Source organism: Eubalaena glacialis, chromosome 3 (genome assembly GCF_028564815.1).
Source record: "Eubalaena glacialis isolate mEubGla1 chromosome 3, mEubGla1.1.hap2.+ XY, whole genome shotgun sequence".
Lineage (NCBI taxonomy): Eukaryota > Metazoa > Chordata > Mammalia > Artiodactyla > Balaenidae > Eubalaena > Eubalaena glacialis.
Window position 1 is genome coordinate 154,767,095 of NC_083718.1, and position 20,132 is coordinate 154,787,226.

At 47.4% G+C, this 20,132-nt stretch overlaps 2 protein-coding genes across 2 annotated transcripts in view; both read left to right on the top strand.

Moving 5' to 3' along the window:
• BEND5 (BEN domain containing 5) overlaps nucleotides 1-18,270 on the top strand; it is a 46,999-nt gene extending 28,729 nt beyond the window's left edge. The window contains exons 4-6 of the mRNA XM_061186607.1: nucleotides 3,630-3,778; nucleotides 9,516-9,729; nucleotides 18,113-18,270. Of these exons, the coding sequence (XP_061042590.1) occupies nucleotides 3,630-3,778; nucleotides 9,516-9,729; nucleotides 18,113-18,270 (521 nt within the window). The remainder of the gene's footprint in view (nucleotides 1-3,629; nucleotides 3,779-9,515; nucleotides 9,730-18,112) is intronic.
• AGBL4 (AGBL carboxypeptidase 4) overlaps nucleotides 1-20,132 on the top strand; it is a 1,403,755-nt gene that overhangs the window by 1,180,637 nt on the left and 202,986 nt on the right. The window lies entirely within an intron of this gene.

The window sequence follows — 20,132 nt, forward strand, 5'->3', positions numbered from 1 at the left end:
GAGGCATTATCAGGTGGCTATTGGCAAGTCCCCATTTTGCAGGTAGGAAAGCTGAGGCTCAGAGAGGTGAGGTGGCGTGTCTCAGGTCACGCAACTTGGATCCACACCCAGGTCTCCTGACACACCCCTTCCAAGATGAGCCTTTGGTTGGTCTCTCCTCCTTGCTGAGGCACCAGGTACCTTCTGTATACAATGCCAGAGGAGGCAGTTGAGGAGAGCGGTGCAGAGGGGTGGGATAGGGAGGGGGGGAGGGAGACGCGAGAGGGAGGGGATATGGGGGTATATGTATACGTATAGCTGATTCACTTTGTTATACAGCAGAAACTAACACACCATTGTAAAGCAATTATACTCCAATAAAGATGTTAAAAAAAAAAAAAAACTCCCTGGCAGCCACCAGGTATTTTAAACAGTGCTGATCGGGTACGTTGGGAAATAGTGTTCCTTGAGAGCCAGAAGATCCCAGTACGATAGCCTCAGTATTTGACAAAGCTCCGTTGGTCCCTGAGGAGGCCAGCACAGGGGAGCATAGCGAGGGTGTGCTGTGGAGCGCAGGCACCTGCTCTGGGCTGGGCCTGTGCTAGGCACTTGGGGCAAAAGAAGGCCAGCAGCGCCCTGGCTCCCAGGGACTAGCAGTGACTAACTGAGCCCCCAAGTATGACCCTCGTGTGGGGGAGGGGCAGTGGGGGAGAGCCACTGTTTACTGAGCACCTGCTTCGTGCCCGAGTCTGGATTAATCATATGTAACTCGTTTAATCTTCAGTCTGGCCAAGTCACTGTTGTCATCCCTCCTTTCAGGTGAGGCAACAGAGTCAGAAGGGTTAAGTAATTACTGATGTGTAAAATTGCCTGTCGAGGGTTGAATTGGAACCAGGCATGGTGTGGAGCCCTGGTCTCTGACATAGAAGGACGCAGTCTCTGCCTGCCCTCGGGCCTCACGGTCTAGTGGGGGGCAGGCATAGAAACAAATGAGTGCATCTGATTATCATCGGGGGAGGGGAGCGTCCAGAGGACCTGGTTAGGCCACTTTGGAACGGAGCCCAGGAAGAGGGGACCAGCGGAGAGTGGAGCCAGAGAGGTGACCTTCTGCTCTCAGCCCTTGCTCCTTCTGACGTCCCTCACGTGCCCCCCTGTAGCCATCTGAACTGTCCGTTCCCTTGGCTAGATGTTTCCAGTTTCTGTTGTACAGCCCTAGCTTCTACTTTCACGGCTGCAAACAGGTTTCAGATATTTGGGAACAGCTTCCCTCCCACCCACCCCGACCACCGCCCCCAAGCACCTCCACTCAGCAGCAGGGCTTTATTTCAGAATCTCTGCCCCAGCCCACTGAAGTCTCCTTCTTGCCCACAACTTTCTCTCCCCTCTCATGTTATGAAGAATTTACTGAGAGCCTGCAACGTGCCAGGCTAGGTGCCAGGATTGCCAAGAGAGTAAAACTTTGCCCTTGAAGAGCTTAACGGTTTGATGTGGACAACAGATTGGTCGATGACTGCAAGTACAACTTGCTGGAAGTATTTACAGTTTAGAGACCCCCTACTTGGTAGTGATCAGAGCAAGGCCTCACGAAGGAGACATCTAAGCTCTGTTCTGCAGTCTGACCAGGGGCTTGGCAGGCAGATGAGGTGGCGTTCAAGGCCAAAACAATAGCACGTCCAAAGGCTCAGAGGCTTGGGACGACACAGCATCTGGGGGACGTGAGCAGTGTCAGGGGAGAGCAGGAATTGAGCGCGAGAGGTAGAGAGGAGGCTGGTGATTCTGGGCCTTCAGGAGGCTATCTATGGTGTGCACCTTAATTTTGAGGGTAATAGGAGCCTAAGCCAGGCAGGACCTGGTCGTGAGTAGATCTCTTTAGCAGCCGTTGTGGAGATGGATGGGAGAGAACTAGACTGAAAGAGCTGAGTTGGATTCAATCTCTTCTCCAACACCTTCCTCTCATAGAAGGAAAAGGAGGCTCCAGAGGAGGGAGGCTATCTTGCCAAAGATTACCTGTGCTCCAGTGGCTACATGGACCACCGCCTCTCAGCCCATTCCGTTTTCGTGTTGCTGAATGTCAGAGCAGGAAGAAACCTCAGATGCCACCTTGGCCAGGCCCTTTTGGGGAAACTGAAGTAATTACTTCTTCCCTGATCTAAGAAAAGATCAAATGCTCCACTTGAGTTTGCTTATATCTCAGAAATACAACCGAGATCTCACACAGAGAGAAGATACAGTTTGGCATCTGCTTCTGAAACTTTAGAATTATTCATTCATTCTTGTCATTCTTTTATTCATTTAACAAACATTCAGAGAGCACCTCCTCATTCCAGGTGCTGGGGACAAAGAAGACTAAGCCTTAGGCCCAGCTCTTGAGTAGGTCACGCAGAATTGGGAGGTGGTCTCCCAAGATGAGCCCTCCTTTTTTGTCAACGCTGTGCTGCTCCCCAACCATGCTGCATTCAGCTTTGTGTGTTCAAACTTAAATATTGGAGACTGCAGAGATCTGTCTTGCAGATGACAGCTGCCAGCAACTCAGGAGTGATATTCTTGTTCTGGGAAGCCCTGTCATGGGGAATTTTTGTAACAAAATCACCAATACCTTCCCGACCACCAGCCAAAGCAAGGGTGTGGCAATTGAACATAGAATTGCAGCTAGATTGCTGGTGAGGGCTTTAGTACACAAAGAGCTCTGTCCCAAGTGGCCCACATGGTAGGGATAAGGGAAGGTTGGACCCTGAAACCCATTGGTTACTTAAGTTATATGCACAGCCTTGGGGACCGGCTTTGGCAGTAGCTGACCTTCTGCTCCCATTAAACCCTGAAGTATTTGCATAGGGAGAATTTCCAGGATGCTAAACTCTCCGTTGGCCTTTGGAGTTGCTCTCCTGCAAAAGTTAATCTAGTCATTTGGCCTTATTTACTCATTTTCATCCTGTTTCTCTGCCCTTTGGTAATCAAGACACAATAGGCGATTTGAAAAATAGTCCATCATTTTTAAAAGCTAATGGAGAAGAAAATATCCCCCTTAGAAACCACCACCATTTATCTAGCTGCCTTTCACAGTTTAAACCGTACATAATTTGTGTTCATTGCATTAAAATAAAACTCAGGGTAGCTGCTGGTTCAGGCAATCAGAGGCTTAATCTGTATTGTATTTTAATTTCTTGGTTGAAATGCTCCTGCCTAGATACTAGGTCTTGGAAGGGGGAGGCCTTTGCATTTCTCCCCCTGCTTTCCTATCTTCTGCTGTGGCCTACTTCACATAGGCTGCAGAGATGGGGTTTTGGCAAATACACAATTTGCATACTGGAGTCATTGCCACCCGGTCTCCACCCCGGTCTTAATGGGACCTCTTTCCTCTGCGGGAAGTCGAGTCCCCTGTGTTTTCATTCAGACAGTGACACCCTAGAAGACTGCTTCTCATTCATGCTTAACTAGCTTCTCGTCCGTTCTTGTCTTCCAGTTTCCACCTTTTCCCCTGTGACATTCATACCTCATATTATTTTCAAGCTTGGGTTTAAGTGTAGTCCAATGGACAAAAGTAAGCCAACATATTTTTTGTGTGCCGCTATGTGCTGATAGATGCCTAGTTAAAATATTTGCCTTTTCTTTTCCTTGGAGTTCTAGACAGATCTCTTTTCTTAACTGCCTAGGTCCCGCCATTGACTTGGAAAAAGTAAAGTCAGAATGTCTCGAGCCCGAGCCGGAGTTACGGAGCACTTTCAGTGAGGAAGCAAATACGTCGTCCTATTACCCCGCTCCTGCACCTGTCATGGACAAGTATATCCTAGACAATGGCAAGGTAGTGTTTCAAGCTCACTATCCATTCCCTGCAAGTGTTGGTTAGTCAGTGTGAAGATGGAGAGTATGGTGGGAGCTTCCCGAGACACAGCTTGACCAGTTGGCCTCCTGGCCTAGCCCTGAGTGACTGCTTCCAGAATCCATGTGTTATAACTAGTGGAGCTTTACTAGGACTTTTTCTTTTTCTCTTCCTTTTCCTTTTTTTCTTTTTTTTTGGTAAATATTGGGCCAAAGCAACTGTAAAACTAAACTGACATTTAAAAATAGCTTATTAGTGAGAATGTATTTTAAAATGATAATTCAATGAAACCAGATGCGTAACGTTTATAAGGTGATCTAGAAATATCTGATTTACAGATAGGGATACAACTCAATATCCATTCACTGTTTACAAAGTACCTATGTGTTCTAAGCCCCACCCTAAATGGCGGGGATACATGGGACTTCCCTGGCGGTCCAGTGGTTAAGACTTCGCCTTCCAGTGGATGCTGGTTCAATCCCTGGTTGGGGAGCTAAGATCCCACATGCCTCGTGGCCAAAGAACCAAAGCATAAAACAGAAGCAATATTGTAACAAATTCAGTAAAGACTTTGAAAATGGTCCACATTAAAAAAAATAAAAATTAAAAATCTTTAAAAAATAAATAAATAAATAAATAAAATGCCAGGGATACAGAGGTGAATGGGACATGCTCCTTACCCCTAAGCTGCTTTCAAGTCGTACATTCAGCGTGGTTAGCCCACAGTCCTAGGACGACATATAACTCCTCAGATTTTTTTGTAAGACTCTTGAAAAAATGTTATGAAAGAAAACTTAAGCAATATTAGTAGTTATATTAGTACAGGGGTGAAAAGTAATGGAATAGCCTTTGGAAGTCTTAAAGTCACATGATGATATAGTAGCAGGGCAGGGAGAAGACTTCTAATATTCTTCCAACATCCAAATGAATTCGTCTTGGAGGAAATATATTGGATCCCTTTGTCTAGACACTAGTCAGATGCAGTTTTACTGTAATATTCTCTGCTACCATGGCATACATTACAGACATCACCTCTCCTTCTCCCCAGAGACTCATCTGTGTCAGTCTGTTTTTCAAGCCTTATGCTTCAAAAGGTCTCTGTTTATCTAGTGTTGTTCCCCAGTGGGTTGATGAGAAAGAAAAGGTTGTTTTATTTGGATTTGTCCAGATATATCCCTGCAGCTGGCCAGACTGAGCCAAAGCAAATAGCCAAAGCTAAGGAAATGAAACTTGTTAGTCTTTCGGGCTCTCTTGGATATGCTGCCCTCATCTCCATGGAGCACTTCCTCCCCTCCAGAGGGCCAAACCATAGGCCCATTCTGCCTTGCCTTGCTGCAGCCAGCAAGCTTTAAGAGTCTGCTTTGCAGGTGAGAGGTGGCATGACAGAGTGGAAGTAGGCAGCCCAGAGCCTGAGTTTAAGCTTAGCTCTATCTTTGTCCTACCTGTGTGACTCTGAGTGGGGTTTCCCTTCTCTGGGCCTCAGCATCTCTGTCTGTGCCAGGTGGGATCAGATTGATGCTCTCCATAGTCATTAACAATGACTCAAACCGTGTGTCTAAGTTTGGTGAACCTTTCCCAACTGAAGATAAAGAAAAGACTATTCTGTCTTTGTTGACTTCTTTTTAGTCATGATCATGTTGTGGAATGACTACAGACTTTTTCTTAAAGTAACTTCTAAGAGAAATCTGTTTCTCTCTTGCTTTGAAGACTGACGGACAGTTTCTGAGCATTATGAGGGTCTCCTTTGCAAAGGATCGTTTTTCCTCCAGGAAAATGGGTCTCTCAAAGGTCATTTAATTTTTTCACTCTCGAGTTGCACAACAAATCTTTAAAGTGCCAGATTTCCTTTTTCATCGATTATTGCCAACATTTTGCTATAAAACTAACCTGGCTTTGGTTTGCAGCTAATTGGCAATCAGAGAAATTTATTAAGGGAGAGGAAGGAAGCAGACTTACTGGAAATGGATGGCAGCTTCCTAGAACAGCAGTCCCCACATCCCAGAAGCAGCCATCATTGTTCTTGGCTCTGCAGTCATTTCTGACCCTTCCTTCTTTCTGCCTGAATCTCTGTGCTGCCTAGAGCATGGGAATGGGATCCATTTCCTAGCAGGAAACTGGTTTTGTCCTACAAAACATTTCACAAGGACATTTTTCTGATCTAGTCCCATCCTACCAGATGCCATACTTTTAGTAACCTCCCTTGAAAGCATAAGGCTAACATTTTGGTCAAATGGGGCTTTATGTGAATAGGGCTTGCCATGAAAGCTACTTTCTGATTTTGCTAAAGTGCATTGCTTTTCTTTGTCTTAAGATATTTTATTTCAAAAACTCGTTGAATCATAAAGCTGCAAAGACCATTAAAGTTTAAATAGTCTAATTTATACATGGGATAGATGGGGAAATACATCCAGAGAAGGGGCTCGTCTTTAGTTCTACAACAGATCAGAGGCAGGCAGGCAGGAACTAGAAGCCGGATCACCTGGCTTCCAGGTCAGTGCTCTTTCCAGTCTGTTCTGCATCCCTGAAAGTGGGGCATTGCTCCAGATGACCCTGAGCTTTGTTGACCTCAGGAGCCCTTGTCCCAAATGCCCCAACATATACCTGTGATTGGTCTTACCCAGGGCCACTTCTCTCTGTGCTGTAAAATTGGCCTTGTATTCGAATGCATGTCAGAAAATATTTTCTTCTCCAAGGAACAGCAGCTCATCAGAACTGAAAGCCATGACACTGAGACATATTAAATATGCGCATCAGTTTCTTACTGCTTTGTGTTCAGACTAGTCCTGATCACTTTGCAGGAGGCAACAGAGGCAAAGCCTCGACCTCTCCCCACGGAGACATGGGGTTGAATCAGGTAGTGAAGCCTCTCAGTAGGCTAGAAATTCAGAAGGGATAGAACTTAGCCCTGGAGTAGTGAAGGAGGTTTTCCTGCACTGGGGACTGGGGCTTGAAAGATTAGCAGGCTTAAGAAGACATAAGGGAAGGCATTCATCCCTGGGTGGGGGGAGAGGCATGAGCAGAGACATGGATGGGGGAAAGAAGGCAAAGGAAGTAACAGTTTCTGGTTGTGTGCTGTCCTCCTGACGTTTGACTCATGTTATCTCACTGAATCCTCAAAACAGCTCTATGAATTAGGTGGTGATCTGCCTCTGGTACAGCTGAGAAAAGTAAGGTTCAGAGAGGTAAAGTGACTAGCCGAAGACACCCAACTAGTAGGTGGAAGGGCCAGGATTCACACAGGGCTGGAGACTCCAGAGCCCATCCTCTTTCTGTTACCTACCACACACGGGAAGTAGGAGGAAATGAGTGAGTTTGGGGGCATGATTGAGTGACGGACATAGTACGATTAGCAGGTTGAATGGAAACAGGATTCTAGAGGACCTTTAACGCCGCCTGAGGAGGTTGGATTTGAGGTGACAGGAAGCAGGGAGCCATTCAAGATTCCAGAGGGTTAACATAAAAACAGAGTTGAAAGACTGCGGAAGTCATCTAGTCAAAGAAGGAAAGCTATGTTTTAGGGAATTAATCTGGCAGTGTTTACAGCGTGGGTTGGAGCGGGCAGGGGCTGGAGGCGGGAAGGCCAGCCCGTGGCTTCGCTCCAGGTTTCCCTGACTGCAGTGTGAACTGCAGTGGGCGCTGGCCAGGGCAGTGGCCGGGCAGGTAGAGAGGAAGACTCAAGAGGAAAGCCATCTGAATACTGCTCTGCTTTCTTTCCACCCCCATGAGCACCACCGTGACACTGGTGGCAGCAGGAAGGCCGGGAGAGCATGGGCTGCAGGGTCATAGGATTTGATTCCAGAACGTACTGATAGTATGTCTTAGGAAAACTAATGAGTCCTTCTGAATCTCTGTTCCTGTCTGTAAAGTAGGAATAATTATTTCTACCTATTTCCATCTCTTAAGGTCATTATGAGGATTAACTAAATTGAGAGTACCATACCTAGTTCACTATAGGTACTGAAAAAATATTAGTGTCCCCTGTCTCTTGTAGAACATTGGCTAAGATAACTGCCATCTCTCTTTTAAGAACAGTAAATTAAAAGGTTGTAGGAAAGCAAGGCTCAGGATAGAAAAGAGCAGAGATCTTTGGAAAACTGAAGTTGTCCTCCATCTCCAAGGCTTTCTGATTCTGCATTTAACGTAACTCACATCGCTTGTTTTCCCCTATCTCAGGAAGCTTGCGTGGGTAGCCCCAGAGAGTCACCCAGAGAGGTGACTTGGGGTCCAGCAGGGAGCAGCAGAGAACTTGTCCCCAGTGTGCCTGATCTGGCACACAGACTGCCCACCTGCAGTTCAGACTGCAGAGAAAAGGCCAGACTTGACCTTGGGTCTCTGTTGCCCAGCCAGCCCCAGGCAGCACATCTCACTCCAGCGTTACTTATCTTCCTGAGTCGTATGAACAGATTTGCAGCACCAAATTTTGTGACACAGGAAGGCCAGGTGGATCTGGTTATCTCATATCGTGCCTGCAGAGGTCTGAATGATCTTTTGAGCAAAAGGAAGTGAAGTTAGATATGGCAGGTAGATTGGTTACTTGCTGACATTTGTGGGTGGGCTGTGTTAGTGTCGCTGGCTGACCTGTCTGCCCATCTGTTCTGTGTGTGCCCACCTTGCTTTCCAAGCCAACCTTCGGTAGAAAGATCTCCAAACATCTCTGAACTATGGGTCCTGCTGGTCTGCCATCAGTCTGGGTGTGCGTGCTGTCTCTCAGACCAGACTCTCCTGAGATGCCTCCTGACCGTGCGAGGTCGATGACCTACAGTCTTTCTGAAGACAGGGACCTTGGCAGGGACTTTCCATTCCCCTCAGAAAGTTTAACTCATCAGTGGCTTCCTCTCCTCCATCCCCACAGAGGCCATTTCCACCCTCCATAGACTCAGCAGAAACACAGCATAAATAGCAATGTCAAAGTCAAAATTTAATTTTTTTAATGATTAATGTTAGCAAATGGTCTTCAAGTTGTTAAAAGAGCCAGAAAGGAAAAAAAAAAAAAAATTCTCAAACCTCATTGCTAGATCATTCTGGGACTTTTGCATTTAATGACTCTGCACTGAAACTTTCTGAGTGCCTCCCTTACAGAGAGCATAAGATTGTGTTTTGTTCTGTGTGCCGTCAGAATCAGACCAGAGACACAGTGGTGGTGCTTAATTTGTTAAAATCATAGGTGTTCTCAGCCAGAAGGAATTTAGCTGAAATCCAACTCTCCCAGTTCAGTTCATGGGAAACTGAAGCCAGAGACAGAAAGGGCTTGCACAGACACACTCCGTTAGTGGCAGAGCCTGGACGGTTTCCCTCCTCACTCCACCTGCTGTGGTTGTCACACCTAGGAATTACCTAGGAAGCTTTAAACCATCCTGACAACGAGGCCCCACCCAGATGAAATAAATCCACTCTGCAAGTTCAGAGTTGAGTGACTTTCAGCAAGCAGCTGTACCTTTCTCAACCTGGTTTTTCCACCTGAAATGAAAATAGTGTCCCAACGCCTTCCTTCCAGGGTTGCTGTGAAGATTTTGAGATAGTGGATATAAAGCAGTAGAATAAGGCCTGGCACGTTACAGGTATTCAGTAAATGATTATTTCCCTTAAAGAAAGTTAATTAGTATTTATGGAACAAATCCCTTGCAGTTGTGCAGCAGTGTCTTTTAAAGGACAAGAAAAATTTCCAGCTACCATCCTGTCCGACTAAACAGGTGCTTGCTTGTGTTCTTATCCCTTTCAGGTCCATCTGGGAAGCGGGATTTGGGTTGATGAGGAGAAATGGCACCAGCTACAAGTAACCCAAGGAGATTCCAAGTACACAAAGAACTTGGCAGTCATGATTTGGGGAACAGATGTTCTGAAGAACAGAAGCGTCACAGGAGTTGCCACAAAAAAAAAGAAAGATGCAGTCCCTAAGCCACCCCTCTCGCCTCACAAACTAAGCATCGTCAGAGGTGGGTCCCGCACTGGAAACGCAGTGGCTGAGACACCGCCCTTTACTCTGTCAGGAATGTATCGGGCACATTTCAGTTCAACAGACACCTGCTGAAGCTTCTCCATGCCAGGCCCCGGGCTGGGCACGGGGACACAGGAGCAGATATGGACCTGGTCCCAGAAGAGCTCGCATTTAACAGGGCAAATGAGCTGTGCACACAAGTACAGTTCAAGGAGCTAGCACGCGAGAGGGACAGAGGGGGTTTCTCAGGAGGGGAGGAAACCCCTAGCCAGAAAATCAGGGAAGGGTTCCTGGGAAAGGGGGTCACTGGATTGGGCCTTGAAGGATCCATCAGACATGGAGACGCAGATGTGTAAAGAGAGGTACTCGGGAGGCAGAAGCATCTGGAACAAAGGCGTCGGGTTGGGAAAGGAGCGCTGCTGTGTAGAGAGCCTGAAGGTGGAGGCTAGGGGACCAGTTCTGGGGGGTCCTAGCATCATGCCTGGAGCACTTAGTGAGGTGAAGACCAGCTGAGGGTCACTGGATTCAGCTTTTCTGGGATTTGGGAGGGGTTGGAGGGAAGGCAGAGAGACAGGGAGTCGTTTGTAAAGATAAGGCACTGGCCCGGACTCTGATTTTCCTTCCCTCCTGCCTTCCTTTCTTCCTTCCTCCCCTCTCTTCCCTCTTCCTTCTTTCTTTCCTCTATCTCTCCCACCCACTCTCCATCCATTCACGAAGCTCTTATTCTTTGCCAGGCTCTCTACTGGGTATGGAGGACACAAAGGGGGATAAGACACGGTCTCCATCTGCAGGGTGCTCACAGTCACATGGGGAAGACGAACACAAGAACAGCTAGTTGCGGTACAGATAATACAAATTATGGAGACAGGCAGGAAAGTACATGGGAGCAGAGAGAATATAGTAATTGCTAATTATTCTGAGCGCTTACTACGTTTCAGGTTCTGTTTTTTTTATGATTCTGTGTTAAAAATTCTTTTACATATTTTAACTCATTTAATCTTCATAACACATAACACTCCTTCTGTTGGCTGCCAATATTATCCCTATTTTAGTTGCAGAAACTGGACACAGAGATGTTAAGTAACTTGCCCAGATCGCACAGCTTTAGGGATAGAGCCGGGAGTCCGAGCCAGGAGGGCTGGCTTCAGAAGCTGTGCTCCTAACCACTAGTCTCTAAGTGTCCAACTGCCATGTTTTGATGAAGAAAGCAAGACTCAGTCAGCGTGTACATTTTGAACAGGCCATGTGCCAGGTTCTGGGGCAGACAGCAGGTATGTCCAGGAACAAATCAGATCATTTCAGGTACTGATGAAAGGCCGTGAAGCCTCATCGAGCGATACAGTAGCTGTGTTGGCTGGGGTGGGTGGAGAAGACCTGCCTGAAGCGGTGCATTCAAGCTGGGAACTGGATGTAGAGGTCAGCCCTGTGCAGGTCTGAGGGGTGGTGAAGCAGGCAGAAAAGCGCGGGTTCAAAGGCCTGCATGCTCAAGGGGTGAAGCAGCCCCGGGGTGCTGCAGAGTCATGAGTGAGGGGACACTGAGATCAGGCCGGTGGGCGAGAGGCGGTCTTTTAGGGCCATGAAGGCCACAGTAAGCGGCTTGGATTTACCCTACTTGCAGGAGAAAGGTAATGGAGGTCTTCAGTGGGAGTGACCAAATGGGAGGTCAGTTAGGATGCTGATGCGGTGGTCTCGGGGAGGGATGATGGTGCCATGGACTAAGGTTAGAGCAGTGGAAACAGAGAAAAATGGCCAGATTTAGGGTGTATTTTGGAGGTCGAGGTGTAAGGACACAGATTAGGTGACCAACCAGAAGTCACAGCTACAGGGTTTCAGAGCCTGGATTTAAACCCACCCCCGCTGACTCTGGTCTGGGGCTTGTTCCGTAGCACAGCTGCCCCCGTTGCTGGCCGATTCATGATTACCTGATTTAGGCAGACACTTATTTTTAGACAAGCGGAGGTAACCTTTAGTCTGCCCACTGTCTGAAAAGGTGGAACCTAATTTGGGAGGTCGCCCTGAGAAAGCGTCCTTCCTGGGGACACAGCCCTGCCTACCTGAGAGGTGACTGACCTCTAATTCTGTTACACTTGTTGGGCTGTGACTCAGCAGGTCCCAGGTGCCTTCCAGTGACCGGCTGCCCTACCGTTGTCACACCGTGGTATAAAATCATCTGCTGTGCGTCTGCCTCAGGCACTGGTCTGACTGTGTCGGGCTCACCTCCACGTCCTCCTTGCCTCTCGCACAGGTCCTGGCACACAGTAGGAGCTCAGTCACCGAGGGCTGAACAAATGCCACACTGAGACCTGCAAGCTGATCCCCTGACTGACTCTTCACACTGTTTCTTGTGAACTACTTTCCTTCCATGTCGCAGTGTCTTCAGCTGAACGCTCACCTCTTAAGACAGTTAAGAGGGCTGCTTGGATTATAGCTTGGAATAGTTACGTTTGAGGTGTGAAAAGAGGTGTCCATTCTTTGTTGACAAGTGAGCTGCCCCCATGGAGCCGACATGACCTCGTAATGGTCACATCATTGAAGGTCACGATTGTTCAGTGCTTTGCAGCTTTCAGGCCCCCTCCTGTCTGCTCCCAGTACAGGGTGATGGAGAGTAGAAATTGGAACCAGGTATCGAAAGCCTGGGGTTGAGCCCCAACTCTGCTTTGCTTTAACTTTGAGCTCACCCTGGTTCTATTCTGTTTATTTTTGTTTCCCCAGGCCCAGCGCAGTGCCCGTACCAGGTAGATGCTTGGTGTGTCCATGTGTAAAGGCAGGATTCAGTCCTTGTCCTGGCTGCCCAGTGGACCTGTAGACATTTGTATGTTCTTTGGACCCCATTCAGATGATGTCATTTGCAGCTAATCTGGTCCCCAATACTAAGGAACAATCTGGAAGTAAATACCTCAGCTGTTTGGCTTGGGGCTATTACAGGCTCACTGTCTGCAGGCCCATAGGCAGGCCCTCCAAGTTTCCCTCACTGATCCACTCCTCCATTTTCTAAGCCCTTTTTAAACCTTCTCTACTCTTCCTGAACACGATAGGCCACACCTCTCTCTTTTTCAAAAGATGCCCATGTCTCTTCCTTCACAGAGAAAAGAAAAAGAAATCCCACAGCTTCGAACCACCCTATCTACAAACTTCACTGGATCCCCCAGTTCTTCTGCCTCTTGTTTCCTTCTCTTATTTGGGACTGGCCGTTCCCTCCAACTGGATCGCAGCCCACCTGCCTTCCTAAGTACCTTGTCCCTCCCGCTCAACTGGGTCCTTCCCAGCACCATTTAAATATACTTTGATCACTCATTTCTTACAGAAGCAAACAAAACACTCCCTAGACGTCACTTCCATCACCCAGCTGCTGCCATGTCTTTCTGTTCCTTTTCACATCCAGGTTTCCTGAAAGAGTTGTCTGCATTCAGTGCCCATGTGCACTGGTAATGCCCCTGCCACCTGGCATCGGCTCCCAGCCCTCTGCTTCCTCTGTCCTTGCCAGGCTTCCCCGTGGCTCCTCCTTTTGCTCATCCAGGGCATGGCTCCACCTCCTCCCCAGCCGTTTGACCTGATCCCTCCTCCTTTACTGAGAAACCCTCCTGCACGCTCAGGTCTCCTCCTGGCTGTGGCTTCTCATCCCCGCTGTGGGCTCCCCTCCCGCTGCCCTCGCCTCTGTCTCCAGCCCTCTTCTCTCTCACTCTGCAAAGCTGCCCTCCGCTGCTCTCACTCCCCATTGTCGCCATTGCCCTCGGCGTGCTCACGGCCCTGGGTTGAAATCCACACTCCTCATCTTGGCTGCTGCCTGGTGATCTGGCCTCTGGTGACTCCCCCGGCCTCATCTCACACCACACTTCCCGTTTCCACTGTGCTCTAGCCACTGAGGCCTTCTCCCAGCCCCTTCCTGTTCCCACTGCCAGCAGTGCCTTCCTCTGGTCTGCACATCCTGCCTCCTTGTCATTCAGAGAGGCCTTCCCCGACTGCCCGGGCTGATGAAGTAGCCTTTCCATTGCTCTCTATCACATCACCCTCCCTAAAGTCTCTGCAGAGCATTTCTTATTTACTTGTTTCTTTGCTTGATGATTGTCTTTTTCCCCACCTCCATTAGAACATCAGCTTTATGAGCATCTTGCTCAGGGCCAGCATATAGTCAGCGTTCAATAAATATTTGTTGAATCAGTGACTGATTCCCAAATCTGTATTTGACCTCAGTTCACACTTCCACGTTCCTGATCCATACATCCAGGTGCCCACTGGTCATCTCCTCCTGGATGTCCACGTGACGCTGGCACATCTGCACCACTCACTGCTCTCTCCTTTTCCTTCTCCCCAAAGCCTTCTGCCCCTCTGTGTTCCCTGTCTTGATAAATGACACCACCTGCCAGGGACCCAGAGAGGCCTCATTCCTGACTCTTCCACGTGCCCGCTCTCCATCTGTTCTGCCCCCAAATAGCTTTTAAACCGTCCACTTCTCTCCATACCCATCGCACCTCAGGTAGTCCAGGCCACCTCACTTCTCCCCTGCCTTACTCCAGCACTGCCAGACTCCTCTCTCCATTTGTAACCAGAGTGATCTTTCAGAAACCCAGTATGATCCTGTTACCACCACCCCGTCACAGCCAGTCCTTGGTGCCCATTATTAAAGGGTAAGCTTCTTAACGTGTTGTAAAAGCGCCTTCATAATCTGGCCCCTGGCTCTAGCTCCAGCTTATTTTTCAGCAATATTCCCCTTGTTCACTAAGTTCTTACCATAATGGACTGCTGTATTCCAACAAGCCTTGTCCCCTCTCACGTTAGGGAATTTGTAAATGCTATTCCTGGCACCTGGAACATAGATCAGACTGCCCACCCGACACGCGTGCTGCTCTGCCTGGCTAGCTGCTACTCACCACCCAGGTGTGCTTAGGAGAACCGTCCTTCAGGAAGCCTTCCCTGACCTCTCAGGGTGGGGGGATCCTTCTGTTGTATGTCCCAGAGCACCCCGTGCCTACCTCTGTTCTCTTCTTGCTGTATCTTTGCCTCCCAGGTGCCGGGTCAAGCAACCCTTTAGAGCCCATAACTACTTGCCATGCCGGTGAGTGAGAAGGAAATCGACTTGCCCAAGGTCATACAACGCGTTAGATCAGAGCTGAGCTGAACTGGGCTTTCAGGCTTCCCATTGTCTCCAGGGCTTTCTTGTCTTACCAAAATACAGTGTTGATTTGTTTTTTCTTTACTACAGCTAGGCAGGTTTGAAGCCTGTCTCCCATCCCACCATACGCTCCCCATTTTTAGGCTAATTATTTGAGCTCTTCCAGATTGCATTTGACTGGTTCTTCCCATGCAAGCTGTCTGCTGGATTGAGATTGTTTGTATTTATTTTGTATGATTTTACCACATTTACTCGCATTTGCCATATCAAAATGACAAAAGCCTTGGTGCTCACAGGGTTGGTGAGGATCTTCTCTCTTTGATTTTAAAGGCACTCCTTACCGTGTAGCAGAGGGACGTGGTGAACGCTGACACTGCTTTAGAAGGATGACAGCAGGAGGGCTGGAGGAGAGTCTCGCTTTAATGACAAGCTCCAGAATGACAGTTAAACCTTATTAAGGTCAAATGACCTTTTGCAGAGTGTCTGAGTCTTCAAATGAGCCACAGCGTTGAGTTCTGGTTAATTTTTATAACTTTTTTAATAGGACCCATTAGCACTGTTATAAACCTTGTTAATTAAGCAGTAATCTCAAATGCTCCCTTGCAGAGGGAGACATTCCTGGCAGCTGCAGGTGATTAATATCTGGAGTCTAAGGAAAGCCTTTTAATCAACCTCAGGGACCGTTCAGTGCTCTTACCCTCAGGAAACGAGAATGATTGGGATTCTGTGGGCGCCTCTGAAAACCTTCCTCCATCTGTACCTTGCTCTTCCTGCCTTGTCTCCAGTTCATGCCGGGGCCTCTCAGGGCCATCACACCCACTCCCCTGCCCCCTTCTCTCTCCTTTGCCTCTTTACCCACCCTATTACCTTCCAGAGAACTAGAGACCTAGAGCTGGAAGAATCTTCTTAGATGATTGGATTTGACATCCTGCTTTCAGACAGTAAGACTGAGACCCAGAGAGGTTCCCACTCGAGGTGGCACAGCAACTAGGGTTAGAGCCAGATTCAAACCCCTGAACTTGGAAACAGTCCTCTGCACGGGGTCTTCCTCATTTGGTTGAGCTTCCAGCAACGTCACTGCAAGTGTCGGCTTCCCCCTGGCCCTGGGCTGGGGAAGGAACCCCGTGTTCGGGTCTGTAGGTGAGACAGTGTGGTCACAGTTCTATGAGATTGTGATCAGGGCTTTGATAGAGAAAAACCCAGGCGAGTATGGAAGCACTGAGGGTATAGGCAGAATGGGGTCTCCCGACTCAACCTGGTAGGTTCCAAGCAGGTTGAATCTGGAAGAATGGTTGGGGTTTAGGCAGGTGAAGGATGAGACCAGGGTAATCGGTAATCTGGGAGGAGATGAGCAAAGACTGATTTGTGGGATAGCCTGGAGTGGGTCGGGAAATGCAGGTGGCGTCAGCATAGGTAGAACCTTCTCATCTCATTCCCTGTGGAAAGGCCAACACAAGACAAAGTGCAGATTAGTCAGGTTGGAAGCAGCCAGGAAGTAGTGAAGGTCAACTAAAAGCTTTCAAAGGCTTCTCTGTGCAAACCCTGATCCGCAGGGAGGAGATGGTGCCCCAAAGAAAGAAGGCCTATAGCACATGCCCCTGCAGCCTGGACGGCAGCAGTAGGCAGGCTGGCCACGTGCCCAGGAAGGGCTCAGAGCGGAGGCCACAGGGGATCGTGCCTGTACTTACCTCCTCTCTGCAGGCCTCAGCCATGTCCCATGTGAGTGGAGGGGTCAGCACAAGTTAGTCTCCGTGGTCCCTCCTAGTGCCGGTGTTCTGCATCACTAGCAGGATTGCCTGCTGTGCACTGGTCTGGTAGACAAGACTTTGTTTATCCTGCGTGGCAGTTCCTCAAGACTGGGCCGTCACTCCTGTTTTATAGGTCAGGAGGCTCAGGTTCAACCAAGTTAAAGATCTTGCCCACGATTACATACCCCAGTGGTGCATTCCCCACTCACACCCCTAGTCCCCTTATGTCCACAATTATTATGTCCCCTCAGGTTTCCCAAGCAAAGCATTCATTCATTTATTCATTCATTCAACATACACTTACTTTATCTTGCTCCTGTGCCAGGCACTGTGCTAGGCCCTGGGAACGAGCAGTGGCATATACATAACATAACTGTAGTAACCTCATACAGGTGCAGTGCTCCTTACAGTTTGAAGAAGGCTTGCAAAATGTTTGTTTCACATCCCTCATGGCAGCCTGAAAAAAGATCATGTGTGGTTTGTTATCCTTGTTTGTGAGGTGAGGAATCTAGGGCAATGATTCGCCTCAGGTCCCCATGCTAGGAAGTAGGCCAAAGCCCAGCTTCAGTCACGTCCTGTCTGAGGCTCACTCCTTGCTTCCTCACAGCAAATGGCAGAGTCAGTAAAAGTGGCCATCCTCAGCCTCATTAGTGATCACCTCAGTGAGGTACCACTTCACGCCCACCAGGTTGTCAGAACCTTAATAAACTGACATGGAGTGCTGTTGGCGATATGGGGCAGGCAGTCCTTGCACACACTGCTGTTAGGGGTGCCAGGCGGCACAACCATTGTGGAAAACAGTTTCCCAGGTATCACCTAGTAAAGTGTAGTATGCACACACCCTAACGCTGGGCAGCCCGCACTGAGCATTTCCTGCATGTTTGCCCCAAGAGACACGGCTCAGGGTGCCTGTAACTGCAGAACATGGGAACCCATCCAAGTATCCATGGACAATAAAGTGGGTCAGCCGATTGTGGACCAGTCACACAGTAGGACACTACTCATCAGTGAAAGTGAATGACCTGCAGCTATACGTACACTTCAGCATGGGTGACTCTCAAAACTGGAATGTTGAATGAAAAAAAAAAAAAAGTCGGATATACAGAGTATGGATACACTTGTAAAAAGTTAAAAATGGGAAAAGTAGACAACATGTTATTTAAGGATGTATGCATATGTGTTAACTCGAAAAGAAAATCAAAAATTGAGGAGAGTGGTTACCTCTGGTGAGGACAAGGAGAGGATGGTATTGGGGAAGGGCATATAGGGGCTTCAGAGGGACCAGTAATGGTGTCCTGTTAAGCAGGGGAGTGGACACATGGGTGTTGTATCATTATTTTTAAAGTATAAATTTACAGTGTATATCTACTTTGTGTTGAAAAATTTAAAATACAGCCATGCCAGATATGTGAATTGGTACTTTGGAAGTATGTCAGGAGGCACATTTTCCTTTCTCTCCCTTAAAGATATGCACTCGAATGTACCATTAATCCTTGGCGTTCTTGTTTCTTTTCCCTGTCTAGAGTGTTTGTACGACAGAATAGCACAAGAAACTGTGGATGAAACTGAAATTGCACAGAGACTCTCCAAAGTCAACAAGTACATCTGTGAAAAAATCATGGATATCAATAAATCCTGTAAAAATGAAGAACGAAGGGAAGCAAAATATAATTTGCAATAAACTTTGGATTTTTCATAAAGCCTTCTCGTTTTCCTTGTGTGGCGTGTGATTTGCGGGTGATGGTGTTGTCCAGATCAGACCCCACCATGCATGGTGGTGTGTGGGTGGACGGGGAGCCAGTAGGTTTCTGAGGTCAGCGCCTTGTTCTGAACTTGGACTTCCCACTCCAAAGAAGGCAGATGGATTTGCTGAGACTCAGGCAGCAACCTGGCGCCAGTGTTGTTCTGGGGATCGTGAAAGCGCTGTCTTTTCGGAGGGGGATAAAGTGTCTCTGAGTTGCCTATCACTTGGCCAAGAATTTGAGCTGATATTTTTACCATTCAAGGACTTCTATCTTTGTTCCTCTATTTTGTTCTATAATAAAGCTTCATTAATTCTTTGCTGTAGACAATCATTAGCCTCATTTATTTAAGGATGGTTGTTAAGTGTACAGTGGAGGTGACCAGTGTCCTTTGAGGGGCGGAACATTCAGGCTGAAGGAGAGAAAATTCATAAGGGATGTGGTTACTGTCTCCAGATCTGAAGGGCTGTCTCTTAGCAGATTACTTTCTCTTACCTCAAAGGACAGATCTAGGACCTGTCACTCAAGGTGATCTGAGATTCAGCTTTCCTGATAATTTGAGTCAATCTTTGTAAAGGAGTGTCAGGGGGTGGTAATGTTAGATGTGGTTCAGGGTTACCTTCAGAAAGTCAGGGGCAACATCACCTGGTGTCGGTTCGTTCATCCTATTTTGTATCTCAAATGATCTTTCAAGTTGCATAATTTTTATCTCGTTCAGTAGCTGCGTCTCTAAAGTGCCTGGTGCCCAGTCAAGCAAACCACATTTGATCTTCCTGTTGATTAACACTTTCCTTCCTGTAATGCCTATGAAGTCTGCATAGTATGTTGGAAATGGCAAGGGCTTGGGGCTGAGGAGTTTGGGTTCCAAACCTTGTCCACTGCTTGCTTTGGGCTTAGCGTAACCTCTTGAGTTTCAATCTTCTGTTCCGTAAAAAGGAGATAATATCTACTTGGCAGAGTTGCAACGTTGCAGAGTTGCTGTAAGTTATAGAGCACTATATATAAGTGCTCAATAAATGTTGGTAGTCATTATTTTCTTCATTTCTGGTTATTGGCTTTTAGGCATTGGTTGGAAAACTTTGGCCTCTGGTTTCTCTAATGGTTTATCCACTAAATCATTAGATTACTGGTGGTCTATAAGTGAAAGCTCAGGGTCACTAGGGTGAGTAGTGGAGGTGGCTACCTCTTTGAGGAATTTCATTTTAGTACATAAAATAATTCTTGGTAATCTGAAATATGCTTGCTAATAGGATGTATAGGTATGAACTCCCTTTTATGGTATTTTCCCAGTTCTCCAGAGACTGTGTGATCTTGGACCAGTCACTTAACTTCTCAGAGTCCTTACCAGTACAATGAGGAAAATAATGCATACCTCACAGGCTATGTGGATAATTAAATAATAATAACAACAATAACAGATACTTAATATGTGCCAGGACTTTTCTAAGTGTACAACAATAACAGATACTTAATATGTGCCAGGACTTTTCTAAGTGTTTAACAAAAGTTAATTCATTAGGTAAGTAAAGTTTGTGACACTTAGTAGTGTTCAGTAAACTCTTGTTATTAAGATGTGTTAATGGCAAGGGAGCAGCTTGGGCATGAGTAGTGTGAATGCATGAGAGGCTGGGAAAAAGTATACATGATTTGAACTCATCCCATTTCCTTCCTAAGCATGGCGAAGATAACAAACACCCAGAGGCTCCATTTCCCTACAAAGACTAATAAGATATGATACCTGCTTTATAGGTGCTTTTAGGTTGGAAGGGAAAATAGTCATCGAAATACCTGTTTAAAAAGG